This window comes from Protobothrops mucrosquamatus, unplaced genomic scaffold (assembly GCF_001527695.2).
Source record: "Protobothrops mucrosquamatus isolate PMUCROS unplaced genomic scaffold, P.Mucros_1.0 scaffold5604, whole genome shotgun sequence".
Classification (NCBI taxonomy): domain Eukaryota; kingdom Metazoa; phylum Chordata; class Lepidosauria; order Squamata; family Viperidae; genus Protobothrops; species Protobothrops mucrosquamatus.
The window spans coordinates 6020-22767 of record NW_015391459.1 but is presented as its reverse complement, the minus strand read 5'-3'; the positions used below and the strand labels follow the sequence as shown (position 1 = coordinate 22767).

The 16748-nt window shown below is 38.2% G+C and overlaps 1 protein-coding gene across 1 annotated transcript in view; it reads left to right on the top strand.

Annotated features, from left to right (window-relative positions):
* TAF2 (TATA-box binding protein associated factor 2) overlaps positions 1-16748 on the top strand; it is a gene marked incomplete at its 3' end in the record, with an annotated part of 29592 nt that overhangs the window by 9103 nt on the left and 3741 nt on the right. The window contains exons 4-13 of the mRNA XM_015829197.1: positions 1-158; positions 1783-1896; positions 3759-3858; positions 5685-5770; positions 7064-7199; positions 8884-9038; positions 9404-9518; positions 12537-12646; positions 13283-13348; positions 14462-14714. The exon at positions 1-158 is cut by the window's left edge and continues 25 nt beyond it. Coding sequence (XP_015684683.1) covers positions 1-158; positions 1783-1896; positions 3759-3858; positions 5685-5770; positions 7064-7199; positions 8884-9038; positions 9404-9518; positions 12537-12646; positions 13283-13348; positions 14462-14714 — 1293 coding nt within the window. The remainder of the gene's footprint in view (positions 159-1782; positions 1897-3758; positions 3859-5684; positions 5771-7063; positions 7200-8883; positions 9039-9403; positions 9519-12536; positions 12647-13282; positions 13349-14461; positions 14715-16748) is intronic.

The window sequence follows — 16748 nt, the reverse complement described above, 5'->3', positions numbered from 1 at the left end:
CTTCCTCTGCTCAAACATACTACGTCGTATCTCCATGAAGTATTTGAATTCTATGAAGAGATACTTACTTGTCGTTACCCTTACTCCTGCTTCAAAACAGTTTTTGTAGATGAGGCCTATGTCGAAGTAGCTGCTTATGCGTCTATGAGCATTTTCAGGTTGGTATTCATTATTACAGTAACCCATTGCAAGCCTAGCCATGTCTGAACAAAAATGAGCATGATTCGTTTAAGTTGGGCTGCTCTTAAAGATGACTTCAAAACTGCAGGCGACACTGAATGCAGCTGTTTGCTTGCTAGCCAGTAAAATAACCTCCGTTTGTAAGAGTTTTGTAACAGATTGGTTGCCAGTAGGTTTCCAAGTTCAGTTTAAGGTGCTGCTGATTATAAAGTACTGTTACCTGCCTAACTGCCTTCCTCAGAAAGAGGGGTGCTCTCTGAGCTTGGTTGTTGCAGATGTTTCATTAGGCAATATCATCAGTGCGATGTTACCCTAGGTTGGGCAATAAAAGTCTTCTTCTTCTTCTTGTGCCATATCCGTTATCGGACGTTGGCGATTCTGTTGGCGATCCTGTTTTTATCAGCAGCCGCATGAAAAAGTGCTGCTGAGTTTTGTCCAAACCAATTCCTTAGATTTTGAAGCCATGATGTTCTTCTTCTGCCTGGACCTCGTTTGCCTTCAATCTTTCCCTGGGGGATTAAATGGAGTATGCCGTATTTTTCTGGGTGTCGCATCACATGTCCGAAATATTCTAATTTTCATTTTTTTAATTGTTTTGATGATTTCCCTTGGCTTTCCCAGGCGGCTTATCACCTCATTTCTGATCTTGCCAACCGAGCTTCTACGTAACAGCCGCCTGTAAATCCACATTTCAAATACTTCTAGTCTCTTCAGGTGGCCTTCTGTCAGAGACCAACTCTTTACTCCAGCGGTTCTCAACCTATGGGTCGCGACCCCATTTGGGGTCGATCGACCATTTCACGGGGGTCGCCATTTTTTTTGTCCGCCATTTTTTTTCCCCTTTTCCGGCGGGTGCCTTACCTCCCTTGGGCTGGGCCAGCTGGTGGTGGGCCTGCTTCGTCTCTGCCGCTTGCCAGCTACGCCTCGGCCGGCGCAGGGGCGGAACCACGCATGCGCGGCGCTCCCGGGCAGGGAAAGTCCTCAACTTACGACCGGTTGGGTAGTCCTCGACTTACGACCGGTTTAGTCCTCGACGTACGACCGGTTTAGTCCTCGACTTACGACTGGTTTAGTCCTCGACTTACGACCGGTTGGGGGTCGCGGCATTAAAAAGGTTGAGAACCACTGCTCTACTCCATAGAGCAGGATAGAAAAAATATAGCATCTGACAAGCCTGATTTTCAGTCTTAGGCTTATGTCGTGACTGCAGAAGACCTTTTTCATTTTGAAGAAAATAAAAGTGAAAAAATAAAAGTCTTCAGGGAAACAACCAAGCTCAGAAAGCACCAAGGACCCCTCATTTCATTCCTGAGCTACAAATATTCTCCTTTTTTGGTCTTCAAATAGATTCTGATTTCTCTTTGAAGTCCAACAGAGAATGCTCCAGGGATCCATCTCGAAGAGGCCGAGGGTTGGGATAGTCCCAGCAGCAGTATGTAAACATAGGTTTTTGTAAGAAGTACCTGGGTATCAATTATATATCACAGCTGCTAATTATATAAAGCTACAAATGAAATTGTTTGTTTATATTTGCATAAAAACTCTGCTCGCTTTTCTAATTTTTCCCCATTTTATGTTTACTTTCTTATGTTTTTAAATTAGTACAAATCTTTTGCACAGTGCCATGATAATAGATGAGACTCCTCTAACCAGGAGGTGCTTGGCTGAATCCCTAGCCCAGCAGTTCTTTGGCTGCTTTATATCTAGAATGTCTTGGTGAGTAAATGGATACCTTGGAGAAAGAATTTTGCATTTGAGTACTTGAAAGACTAGCATAATGCTAAATATAAAGGAGATTAGTATTAGTACCATCATGGGTTTCATGAATAATTCTGAAAATCATGATTGATAGCTCTGCTGAATTTACTTAGACCAGGGGGTAGGTAACCTTGGCTCTTTTATGACTCGTGGACTTCAACTCCCAGAATTCCTGAGCCAGCCATGTCAAGTCAAGGAAAAAAAACCCACAGAAACGGGACGAACTTTAGTCTAATGCAGGGGTAGGCAACCTTGGCTCTTTTACGACTGGCTCAGGAATTCTGGGAGTTGAAGTCCACGAGTCATAAAAGAGCCAAGGTTGCCCACCCCTGACTTAGACGTTTGTTGTCTTACCCTGGAACACATTTTGAACACAATAAAGTCCCCAACAAATACTCAACAAGCACCTCAAAATATGGCTGGTTAATTAGCAGAAACTGAAAGGATACATTGAAAGTACAGGTAGTCCTCACTGACTGCAGTTGGGATTGGCAGCTTCGTCAGTAAGCAATGTCGCGGTAAGGTGAAAAGTCACGTGACTGCCCAACTTACAACAACAATTCTGGCTGCGGTTGTGAAGTGTATCGTCATGGGTTGTTAAGCACAATGTCATATGCCAGCAACTTTCGCCAGTTTCTCCATTGAACTTGTTTGTCAGAAGATGGCTGCAAAGGTCACTGTCATGGTTCCGAAAGATGAAACTCTTCAAAGAACTTTGAGGCATTGTTTACCTTAAAGAATCTTTAATCCAGCAGTACATAGCTGAAGCCAGAATCTGACTTCCCCTCCCTTCAGCACATAGATCAAAGCATAATTCCCTCCCACAACTAACAGTCATAAATCACATTCTCCAATTAGTTTGAATTGTAAGCTTTCCCTCCTGTTTAACAACCCCTCAAATCCTTCTCTTACTTCAAAACAGCCTTGAGAGACATTCTTCCTCCTTCCCCCCCCAGCATCAACTAATTCTAACTCTAAAAGTAACACACAAGTTAAAGAAGCAAAGCTGCTTCTCCACATGTTGTCAAAGCAAGAACATCCAATGTTAGCAGCGTTGACAGTCGCAAATGACAATCACATGACTGTGGGACACTGCTACCATTGTAAATGCATGCTTCTTGGCAAAGGTCCGAATCATCATCATGTCACTGCTACACATGGCTGGAAATTTGAGAATTAATTGTAATTTTATGGATGTGGTCACTAAACCACCAAGTGATCGGTAATGGAAAACTACATGTACACCAGATTCCAAGTATAGTCATGCCATAAAAAAAATTATATAAAAGTTTTTTATGTTGGTAATTTTATTTTCAATTCTTCTTGCTAATAATTCAGAGCAGGTTTGTTCAATTATTCTATACTAGGCTAATATTTTTTATTAATCTATTTATCGTATCCGTTTTTGTAAATTTCATCGGCGCCATTTCAGATTGCCTTGATGCAGGTAATTCTCACTTACCAATCACTTATTGAGCGATCATGCAGAGTTATGATGGTGCTGAAAAAATTACAGCCAATTTACAAATGTTTATGACCATTGCAATCTCAGCACAATCACAACGGCAGCCCATGGCTGAGAGCTGTGGATACACTATGCAAACAGCTACTCTCTTGAAATCCCTCCTTCTCCATTTTCTTTGCTGTACAAGGAGGAAGGAAGGATCAGACGAAGACATTGCTTAGAGAACTCACAGGGCAGAGAGACTGGAAAGTAAAGTTAATGTTTTCAACTGAAAATATTTTTACTCCTATCAGTAGGAGCAAATTAGAGTAGTCTGAATCGTGAGACTTGTTCTCTTTTTCACTTTTACCTGTAGGTCAGATGAGTGGGTATTAAAGGGAATCTCTGGCTATATTTATGGACTTTGGATGAAGAAAACCTTTGGTGTTAATGAATATCGTCACTGGATTAAGGAGGTAATTCATCCAGATGGATAGAACTTTTGGAAGCGTGTCTAAATCTCCAGTTGATAAATTCAACAAAGCTGTCAGTGCTCTTCATATATTTAAAGCAAAGTTATCACAAATAGAGGGACATAAAGCAAGATCCAAATAACATGTATATGCTATTTTGGAACTATTTTGTAAAATAATACAGATTAAAGGCCTGGATGGTCCATGAATCAAATAAACAACTTTCTGAAATGTTAACATAATCTAATTATACATTTTCATACAGCATTCCGTTGTGTTTGGGTACCTATTTAATATGATCAACAAAGCATTAAGTCACGAGAAAAATTCGCAAGACACTGACAACAGGAAAGTGTCTAGCACGATGTTGAATGTGACAAGATAGCTACTAGAATGTTAGGAAGAAAATTCTATATTAACCTTCCCTTTGATTTTTTAAAAATATTTAATATGAAGGAAATTTATATCTAGAAGGGTGCTCAATTATGTAAACTTCCTCCTGTTGTCAATAACAGCATAATTAAGACACTAATTTACTATTGAGTCAGAATTGGGCTCACGTTTTAGAGAACTCTGTACTTCTCTAACAAGAAAATGTCTAATTCAGCTATTCCTGATCTGGAAGTTCTTCAGATGTTTGGAGACCCAACACCCTGATTGTGGAATTCAATATTCTGTAGTTCCAAACAACAATTCACTTTGACTGTTAGGAATAAGATACTTAGCAGGGGCAGGGGCAGGCAGCAGTCCCATGATGGAGCTATGTATATCTTCCATTTTTTACAGTTTAAATCTGATTTTTCTTTCTTCTATTTTTCTTTTTTTCTGTTTCTTCTGCTTTCTTATTTTGAACATTTTGGTAAAGTTTTGTATGGATGAGGGGGGAATCTTTGAGTCAGTTTTGACTCTTAGTTAGTTCAGATTAAAGCTCAAACCAAATTAATCCTTCCTCATCTGTCCCCAAAATTTTCTCTCATAATTTATCCCATTAACTCTGCCATCAATAGTACAGTTAGGTAAGCAACCATCCCTTGGCAACTATATTTCATTGCAGACCTAGGTATTAAGTAATCTTGGTGGGCTTCTGAGAAACCTCAAGGGTCCGTGAAAACCAGATTACAAATCATTATTTATTTTAATTATTTATTTACTAAATTCACATGCCACCCATCTCAATATGAACAACTCTAGGCAGCTTACAATGACATAAGTAATGATATAAAACAAGAGATTAAAAACATTACAGTATCAAGCATTGAGTAAAACATTAAAATTGACAACAAAACGAATAAAAGAACCAATGCGTAAATGGGGTGAAGATGGGATCTTCTACTAGTCTACTGGCCACTTCCAAAATGGAGTGAGCCCACCAAGGCCCAAGCCAGTTGCCGAGCCACGTTTTCACGGGGGTGGAGGCAGATATCACTTCAAGGTTCATGATGTTCGAAAGAGCAGGTGTCAAGACAGAAAAGATTCTTTTCCTGGATCCCACCCGCCGCAGTTCTTTGGCCCACAGGATCCGGAGCTTGTTCCTTCGGCTAGCGTAAGTGTGGTTTCTCAAGTAGCTTGGGCCCATGCCATAAAGATAGATTAAATTTTACAATACAGCTGTGAGTGGACAGATGTGGTTTCCAATAAGAATGTCCTTGTGGTTCATATTAACAACTTCAGTAAGAAAAAGGTCGCTAGGTTCAAAGAATACACTTTTCATCCCCACATGGCTTGGTGTGCATGTTGCGAACTAGCAGCTAAGATCTTGTCAATATCTAGTCTCCCTTTTAAAACTACTGTGACTACATGCTCAATGAATGATTTATTTTGCATTTCAGGAACTAGACAAAATAGTAATATATGAATTGAAGACTGGTGGTGTCTTACTGCATCCAATTTTTGGTGGAGGGAAAGAAAAGGACAAGTAAGTTTAGTAAGCAACGGACAGAGTTACAGGGCAATTAATATATGCCTATTAGAATAATAATGAGAAATTAGGTCCGGGGCTTAAATTATTTCTCTTGGAGGGTCCGGTGAAGGACACATTTGACAAACATCTCTATTGTGTGTGTGTGTGTATCTGTGAAATTGTATTGTACTGTATTAACTGAATATATGTTCAAAAACCTTTCCAGTGAAGACAAACAAGTTTAGTGGTGAAATGAAAGTAACGTTTAACTTATTTTATAACTATTAATATTATTTTAGTAATTAAAGCATAAGGGGAAAGCTGAATGTGTTGTTTTATAGCAAGAAAACAAGGGTCTTGTAATGCTTAAGACAACATTTTTGTAACTTTCTTTAAAATTATAGTTCAGTTCAGAAGTAAGCTTGTGATCCACAAAGCCTTATTCTCTAATTTCTTAATTTTTACATTTCCACAAGATGCTTCATATTATAGTTGAAAAATACATAGTTTCCCCTCTGAAAATTGTTCATGTCCTATTAGTACCCTTGTTAGAGAATCAGATTTGAGATTTACAGGCTACTTATACATTTGATGTACATTATATCTTTGGTGTTTTTTGTTCTACCTGTTTACAACTGATTTGTTTATATACTGCTGTAGAACTCAGCAATAGGATTGCTATCTCTGAAATGGTTTTATACAGCGATCTTAACAATTCCTGTCTTCCTCAGCGAGCAGAATACTTTTTCCAAATGTTACTTGCCATAAAATTTGCATACTTGGAGATGAATTATGGAATAGCCATTAATTTTAGCATAATGATAAAGAATAACAATGCACTTTTAAAAATTGCTCACAGAATCATTATGCTAGTAATATTCATGTAATATTCATTTTTTTCAAAACAGATGTGTTTTATTTATTATTTTGATTTTAATTTTATATCCTATCCTTTAAGTTCGTCAGAAGTGAATAACATGATTTCTGTTTTTAATAGTCTAGATCAGGCATGTCAAACTGCCAGCCCAGGGGCCAGATGCCTCATGCCAAAACCGCGCCCATCCCATTGCCGGCAATGGGGAAAAAGTCGCGATACGTCGCACGACGTCACGAGTTTGACCTGCCTGGTTTAGATGTTTATAGTTAATATGTAATTCATGAATTACATAGTATTAACTATAATTTTCTACTAATTCATGAATTAGTAGAAAATATCTGCCTTTTTATTTCTGTTGTAATCTCAACTGCAATAGATTTTTCACATAAAATATACCATAAATGAAAAATTATTCTGCTTTAATTTTTCAGCCCTGCATCACATTTACATTTTTCTATAAAACATCCTCACACATTATCCTGGGAATATTATACCATGTTTCAATGCAAGGCCCACCTAGTTATAAGACTGATAGAAAACAGAATAAGCATGGAGTTTATGTTACAAGTAAGTATTTGGATCTTCTATTGAAATATATTTAATTCCTTTAAAATTGGTGTTTTATTTCTTTTCTACTTACGACGTGCTAAAATGATTAATTTCAATTCTTTGTAATTTATAAAATTGTTTCCATTCTACACAAACATATACTCCCTATTAATGCTGAGAGTTTATGACAAGTTAACTGGCAGTTGAGATAACATTGAGATTCTTTGTTTAAATAAAACTTGTAACCAGGGTTTGAAGTTGGTTAATAAAGCTAAGAAGAATGGTTAATCTACAACCATAGATGATGTTAGCTAAGATTTCTGCTTTTGTGTGTGTGTGTGTGTGTGTGTAATTACACTAACCTAAGCATTGTAATTTAAACATGGATGAAAATTGTCTTTGGGAACAGATTGTGGGAGAACAATCTTTGTCATTTTATAATGTTTGCTCAGGAGAAAAGTTAAATCCTGAAAAATACTTGCCATATTGATATTTGTTTGAATAGTTGTTCTATTTCTTACAGATGAAATAGCCATGTCATTAGCCCAGCAACTCCATCATGTTGACTTGTCATCTTTCTCTAAATCTAGATACCATGAGCATTTCTTTACATGACTACCTCTTTAATAAGTCCCCCACAATTTATTTTGTACACTCATCCAAATTTTCTCTTTCGGTCTACAATAGCAAAGCATGGACTCAGATCTCCGCTTAGGAAACTGTTGCGCTCCTTGTTGATGTAAACAATTGAGTCTATTCTATTTTCCCATGGAAGCGATTAAAATAAATTGAAGGCTTTTAGAAGCATATTGTTTTTCTTATTTTATATTGGATACTGAGTATATAAACAGTGATGTACTAAAAGGATTCTGGAATATAGGCTGTATTAATCTAAATATGAGAAATTGTGATAAACAGGGAGAGCTCTTGCGTGTTGTCAGAGACAGGAAATTTGCTGCTGCTGGAACCATGGACATTAGGCTGATCCAGCATGACACTGTTTATGCTTGATTTGTAAACAGGACACATTTTGGCACTCATCTGTCTTCAGAAACATCTTTATGTCAAGAATAGTTGCAGGCATAATGAGATTGTATGCAGTAGATGAGGTTTGGATTTAATTTGTGTATTGAGCAAGGGTTTAATTGAACTTTTGAGTTCAATAAACCTTAGCTGCATTTTCAGAACATTAAAACATAAAATATAGTTTACAATAGCTGAATTCACATGATATGCTTATTTCAAAAAGTAAGCCAACTTTATTTTAATGAAATATTGAAACGATGTTTCTGATCCTTTCTGCTTCACTTTGTGCTTCACAGGATGTTTAAAAACAGTACTAAACTTTTTATCAGAGATACAATACAAAGGAAAAGAATCAAAGTTTACTGCAGATGTTTACTTTTGAAATGGCAGAAAACAAAAACTGACAAAACTATCTTTACTTTCCTATCATTAAGCATAGGAAAAATGTTCCTGCTAATTATTCTTAATTAATTAAATCAAATCAAATGTTTTTGGTCTGGTTCTATGTTCAAGAGTCAAGTGTGATTTTCAGTTTCCAAACACTTGAATATCCCTTTAAAAAAAAAAAAAAATAATGCACAGTTATATTGTTGTCATTTGCATTTCTCAAGGTTAAAAATCTGTTTAGATTTATGAAACCGATCAATTTTCTGAATCTGATTTAATTTCATCGTAGGTTTTCAACAAATTGTTAAGTCTAGCTAGCACCGCTTCTTCCCAGAAGTTCCAATCTCATATGTGGAGTCAAATGCTGGTTTCTACATCTGGGTTTTTGAAATCCATTTCCAATGTGTCCGGCAAAGATATTCAACCTTTAATTAAGCAATGGGTGTATCCTTTTCCATTGTGTTTTGGGCTACTTACATGAAGGTGAAAAGCAGCTGCTTAGGACAATCTAAACAAACAGTCTAAGATATGAAAAACTATCTTTGGTAATATTGTTCAGACTGTTATCTCTTTTTCTAAGGACCAATCCCATTTTGGTGGTGGTTTTATTTCATGCTTAAATATTTTATGGTAGTGGTTGGATTTTGGAAGGAGTATGACTCTTCCGATCTCCAGTAGAATTCAAGGCAATATTACCCAAGGATTCTTGCAAATCTGCATGTCAAATGAAACTTGTGCATTGCAGTTAAGTCTGTTAGCTTGAAAAATATAAATAAGATACCATTTTTTTTCCTATGGAGTTTTGGCAGAGATCAAAGCAGTGTGGTCAAATTTTATGGCAGTTTTGCATTTAATCGAAAACGAAATGTACTCGAGCTGGAAATAAAGCAAGACTATATGTCTCCTGGGACACAGAAATATGTGGTAAGTCTTACTTTTTGTCCACTTTTTTCTTAAAAATCTGTAAAAAAAAAAAGTTGAAATGTTGCACTATAGTTCCTTTTCTATTAAGTTACTTCTATTAAATTTACTAGCTATTTTATTAGCCTGAACCCTCTCTGCAGAATTATGGCCCCAACTTAATTTAAACACTTCTTTTGTATCTTGTTAATGAAAGTTGAGTATCCTTTTCATTTATTAAGCTCTAAGCCTATATCTTTTTTTTTTCTGCCCACCTGTGAAATATTGCTCACTTTCTTCTCTATAGCACCATTCCAGGTATGCTCCACAGTCAAGGATACAGGTAGTCCTAGGCCAGTGGTGGCGAACCTATGGCACGGGTGCCAGAGGCGGCACTCAGAGCCCTCTCTGTGGGCACATGCGTCGTCGCCCCAATCCTAGGCCTTCAGCTGGGTTTTATAAAACCTTTTCACTTTAATAATAATAATAATAATAAATTTAATTTATATGCCGCCCTTCTCCCAGCGGGACTCAGGGCGGCGCACAACATATTTAAAACAAAACATAAATACATTCCCCCCCGATAAAACCGAATTAAATCAAATTTTAAAGTTGTGTCTCTGTCAAATTGTTAAAAGATAAACCCCAAATAAAATCCTCCCTAGGTCAGGTNGGTCGCCAGCCGACATTGCTTGGCCGACGGCACCCTGAGGAGGCCCACTCTGTGGGAGCGTACCGGTCTGAGGGAGGGGATCTGCGGCAGAAGGCGGTCTCGGAGATAACCGGGTCCTATGCCATGAAGCGCTTTAAAGATGGTAACTAACACCTTAAAGCGCACCCGGAAGGCCACTGGCAACCAGTGCAGCTCGCGCCGCTGTGTGCAAAAAAAAAAAAAGGTTCAATCAGTCAATTACAACTTCTCACAGGAAAAAAAAGATCTTGCAAAGTTGGAATTGATTGAATTTTTTAGTCCCACCCGGTCTGCCATTATCACTGCAGCCACGCCTACCCAATTGGCCACGCCCAGCCAATGGGCCACACCCACCCGGCACTTGATGATGCATAAGTGGGTTTTGGGTTGCAGTTTGGGCACTCAGTCTCTAAAAGGTTCGCCATCACTGTCCTAGGCTTATGACAGCAATTGGGACCGTGATTGTTGTCACTAAGTAATGTGGTCATAAAATGTGATGCCGTGTGACTCGATCACTTAGCGACGACAGTCTCTGCAGTCCCGGTTGCGGCCATAAACTCTGGATAAGTGGGTTGTTAAACAGGAAAAGGTGGGAATCCCAAGTAGGGAGTGCCAATGGGGGAGGGGGGGGCGGTGAGGACTTGGGAGGGCCAGTGGGGAGTGCTAGTACTGAGGAAAAAAACAAGAGTGACTTAGCCAAAGTGACATATGACCTTCCCTGCCGGCTTCCCCATTGACTTTGCTGGCAGAGAAGGTCACAAATGGCATTCAGATATCTGTGGTTTGCTGCGATGGCCAGAACCTTGAGGATCAGTTGTGTGTCCATTTTTTTTCAGCGCCACCATAATTTTGAACAGTCACTGAATAGGGGTAGGCAACCTTGGCTCTTTTATGACTCGTGGACTTCAACTCCCAGAATTCCTGAGCCAAGGTTGCCTACCCCTGGTGTAAGCCAAGGACATATTACTTAGTGCAGCGGCCTCCAACCTTTTCAGCGCCAGGGACCAGTTCTGTGGAGGGCAGTTTTTCCACAGCACGGGGGGGGGCGTGGTTTCGTGCGCTGTCTGGATCCTACACATGTGCATATGGGGCTTCACTCGCACGCTCTAGTTCAGTGGTGGCGAACCTATGGCACGGGTGCCAGAGGCGGCACTCAGAGCCCTCTCTGTGGACACTCGTGCCGTCGCCCCAGTCCTAGGCCTTCAGCTGGGTTTTATAAAACCTTTTCGCTTTAGGCCTCCGCCGCCATGTGCAAAAAAAAAAAAAAAGGTTCAATCAATCAGTCAATTTCAACTTCTCGCGGGAAAAAAAAAAGATCTTGCAAAGTTGGAATTGATTGAACTTTTTAGTCCCACCCAGTCTGCCGTTACCACTGCAGCCACGCCCACCCAATGGGCCACACCCACCCAATGGGCCACACCCACCCATCACCCGACAATGCATAAGTGGGTTTTGGGTTGCAGTTTGGGCACTCGGTCTCTAAAAGGTTTGCCATCACTGCTCTAGTTACTGGCGGGAAGCTGACTAGTTCGGGACTCTTGGCTTAGGAAGCAAGAAAAAAAAAAGACATTTGAACTTTTCTTTGCATGAGAAGAATGCTACATGTGTTATATAATGCTTTCAATTTTATTTATGGCCATGGGCCCCAAAAGCAAGTTACAAATATAATCTGAACTTGGTATTAGATAAAATGTTTTTACAGGTAAAATAGTTAATAAATAAAACCCCAACTCATCGATTTGTTCTTAAAAGTCCCGTTTTTATAGCCATAGTTAAAAATCTGGGCACTGCAGTCTTAGGATTTTTATCTGCAGGTAAATTTTTTACATACTTTTCCTCATTTGGATTTTCCTCGTTGAGCTGTTTAATGCCACGTTTAGATTTATTTGTTAATTTGCTTTTGGACATTTTGGCTGTAAATAAAATTGAAATATAATTCTTTCCATTACCTTCAGCTAAACCTTGGTCAACAACTGAAATCAAACTTAGGTGTAAATACCGAATTCGTTTCATTCATTCTGGCCATTTCATTTATGTTTTGAATGTAAAAACCTGAGCTAAAAGCCCGCTTTTTAATACGTAAAATAACGGGGAAGCAGTACTGCATTAAAGTTTTTTCGGCAAGAAATAGTTGACAGAGTAAATATATTAAATATGGGATTCAGTATTGTGCAGTAAATACATTCAGGTTCAAACCTCTGCTTATCTTTAAAGCAGATTAACTGACAATGATGGAGTCAGTTTCTTCAGCCTCCTCTGTAAAGGTGAGAAGGTTATCCATGAAAATGCAACTCAGGCTGTCATAGGTCAATATGACTGCTGGGACTTGATAATGATATATTTTTTTCAAGGGTCCGCTTAAAGTGACAGTTCAGGAGCTTGACGGATCTTTCAACCACACACTTCAAATAGAAGAAAACAGCCTCAAACATGACATTCCCTGTCATTCAAAGAGCAGACGGTAGGGATTTTAATCCCCTATGGAATTTTCTTATAAAATGCATATCTGAAGTGACTACCATCAATTGTTGTTAATAATTTTGTTGTTATTATTAGACACATTTTATCAAAAGTCTGCAAACTGTGGCCAAGCTGTATTATCCAGTATCAACATGGCAATATGAAAATCCTCAGTCTTCACATGAGGAACACAAATATTAACCAATTTTTCCAAAATTGGTTAACCCAGCATTGATGTCGTCAGTTTGATCTGGATCTTCTGCCACCTTAACAACTCAAAGAATCTTAGTTGTAAGAAGATGGTGGTCACTAATATGCACTTCTGTCTCCCTTTCTGAGATCAAAAGTTTATAAAACAATACTCTGGGTATCCAGACTGTATGAACTATTTGCAGCCCAATTATAGCTATTGCAAAAAAATGGCAACTATACAAAAGTAGGCAGGAGGGGGAAAAAATAAACAATTGCCACAGAAATAAGAATCAGAAAAAATATGTCAGAATGTCCAGTTTGATTGACAACCTAATTATAAGCTGCTCTTTCCTTTGTGTAACCATGACTTACTCTCTCTTTTTTTTACAAAATAAAAAGACAAAACACTGATTTTACTATGCATCTCTTGCTGGTTTTTATGCAGCAATAAGAAGAAAAAAATTCCTTTGATGAATGGAGAGGAAGTGGACATGGATCTTTCTGCCATGGAGTAAGTAAACTTATGAAAGGCACAACATTTTTGAAAATCTTCTCCGTACAGGATTTTCAAATATATAATAGAATATTGATTTAAATATCAAAAAGAGGAAGTACTAATCATTTGGTCAGGGACTTTTCCTTCCTCTGATTGTGCATTCTGACACCATTGGACTGCAGGGAGTGTTCAAAATACAGGGACTTTTGGAATACTCTATAGTTTGGAGGGCCAGGAACCGTTTTATAGCAGTGTTTACATAAATAGAAATTGAGGTGTTCAAAATATCCAGGAACTCTGCTTTGTTAGTATAAAGAGGTTGAAGCAGCCATGCGAAATATATTAAATTTATACCCTTTTCTAGTTTATAAAATTAATACCCTAAAAGTATTGTTTGGCAGAGAGGAAGAGAAATTGCTCAGTAATATTTTTAAAATCCCAGTTTAGTATTGTGCACGATCCTTTCTGATCTTGGTTTTTATTAGCTATATTTTGTTTGGTCCTAGAATTAGCAAGCTTTAAACTTCTAAACAGCATTTTTAAGTGGATTTATAAGCATGATTTAAAAGTTAGTGAAACTGTACCTTGTTAGTTTCAATGTCAAGGCAATCAGTAAGTACTGCAAAACCAGAATATAAAGAAGAAAACCTGAGAGAGAGGAGGAAAAATTTGTAAGTCACAAACTGTTCTTCAATTGCCAAATCCTAATATCGTATATTTGAATTATGAGAGCCCCAGAATTGGTGTATGAAGTTATGACTTAGTTTACATTGTGCTACCAGAGTGAATGGTTTCTTTATTACCCTCCAGAGAGCTCACATTGGAAAATTTGACACTATATAATACACCAAGCAATCAGTAGGAACTGGAATGAGACAATATAGAATTTTTTTGCTATGTTTGCTTGAGATTATTTTCAAGTACGCAGCTTGTAGATTTGCAGTGTTCTTTGCACTAAAAATTGTGTTCCAGATAAAGATTTATTAAGCACAGAACTCACTATCCTGAACGGGCTACCAATTTTCATACTGAAAATATCAGAGATGCCACAATCGAGAAAAAGAAGAAAAAATAATGTTATTAAATTAGTTTGCTGCCCTGACCGAAGTTTTGACCCTCTTCTTCCAGTGCTGATTCCCCTTTACTATGGATAAGAATAGATCCAGATATGTCTGTTTTGAGGAAGGTAGAGTTTGAACAGGCGGACTTCATGTGGCAATACCAGCTGCGCTACGAGAGAGATGTGGTGGCGCAAGAGGAATCCATTTTGGCTCTTCAGAAGTTCCCCACTCCAGCATCCCGGCTTGCGCTGACTGATATTCTCGAACAAGAGCAGTGCTTCTACCGAGTGAGGATAATGGCTTGCTTCTGTCTTGCAAAGGTAAGAAGTGGCCACGTGGTTCTGTCAGATATTAATGCAGGTTCTTTCAGTTGGAGTCTCACTGCTAAAGGTGAGGTGTGACGCAGCCGTAGAAAATCAGGGAAAAAAGCTTTTTATCCATCTTTCATTACTTTGAAACCATAGATTAGGGTACTGTTGTATTCAAATACCACTAGATGGCACCAGCTTACTGTCAATAAAAAAGAAAGAAATGACCAAATCTTGTGCGATAGAGAAATTAGAGAAAATGTGTATGTTCTCCTACATCATTCTGCAAGGTATCAAATATTCCTAATTTTTAAAGTTAATTTTTTTTTTAAAAAAATGCTTAGTTTAAAAAGCGCCCACATTAAAGGTGAATATAAAGTACCCAAGCACATTCTATGGTCTCCTGTATTTTTATTTATCTTGATATTATCATGTTTCTATACTATTCTTATCACTTTATATGAAGCTTCTGATAACAAGTTCCTTTGGAATTAACCTTTTTGGCACGATTGGCTATGTTAAGGTTGATTCTACAAGAAGTCCTCGACTTCACAACCATTCATTTAGTGACCGTGTGAAATGACAGTGGCGCTTTAAAAAGGAGCGTTTAACCATTTTCACACTTATGACCATTGCAGCATCCCCACTGCAGCAACTGCAGTGATTCACTTAACAGCTGTGGCAAGAAAGGTCATAAAATGGGGCAAAACTCACTTAACAACCATTTTACTTAGCAACAGAAATGTTGGGCTCAATTATGGTCATAAGTCAAGGACCACCTGTACTGTAAGATTTTTTTTTTCACGTGCCAGTACTTTTTACTTTTTTTTTTCTCCTTGAGAAGCATGGACATGCACAGGAGTCATGGATATGCACAGGAGTAAAAAAAAAAATCAAATCAAGATGGCAGCCACAATCTCCTGTCTGCCTTCTTCACATTTTTGACTCTCCTCCCCTGGAGACATCTCTGGGTACCATTCTTGCCTGCTCCGTGGGCTGCTAACCACAGCACCCATAGCCCCTCTGCCATAGCCTTGTATTGTCAGCCAAAATGGAGCTCACTAATTGCTTTCACTTTGCCCCATACTTGCCCTTCATATATAGAGACATGGGATTAGTGCTGTCTTAGAAACATTAGCCTGAAGCTCCATCATATAGATAAAGGAGACAAATCATTAGTAAAATTTGCCAATGGTGAGTGATCCTTGGTTGGAAAGGAAGCAAAGCCAGGGGAATCCACCCTACCTTTTGACTGGCATTAAAACACTAAGGACAACACCACTATCTGATGTGCTATTGGAGTACAATAGGAATCGACGGTGAAATTTATCCTGGCATAATTTCCTGCCGACGGACCAACTGGAGGAAAGTACTTTTTTTTTTTTTAATAAATTTTTATTAATTTTTCAATTAAAAACAAAAACATAGATCTTTTATCACAATATCAACCAAAGAGAATAACACTAATCAATACATTCACGGACGTGTCCGGTGTCCCCCTCCTGCACCGCCCTCTTCCACTTACCACACCTTCCTCCTCCCAACCTACCACCACTCCTCCTTCCTCCCTCTTTCCTACCTCCCTTCCTCACTCAACCATCCCGTCTTGTGCAGTTGGGGCACCACCGGACACCTCCTTAAAAAATCATACATATAAATCTATAATACAAACCTACCTCTTTCCCCCCTCCCCCCCCCAGGACTTCCCAAAGCTAATCTAGGAAATAAACGCACAATAATCCAATTCTATTCAAAACTACTAATTCTATTCAAAACTACTCATTCTATTCAAAACTACACACTAGTATAAACTTGCTGTGACTCTAAAATAACATTAAAATACATACAATTTTTTTTAAATATATCAATATTTGATATACATATTTTTGTTCAGAATTTTTAATCAAAAGCTACATAATAATTTTTCAATTCATACTTTCTCTGAATATAATCTATCCATCTTCTCCACATTGAGATAAATTTCTCCTGAGAATGATCCTTCAGGTACGCGGATATTTTTGCCATCTCTGCAAAATACGATACTTT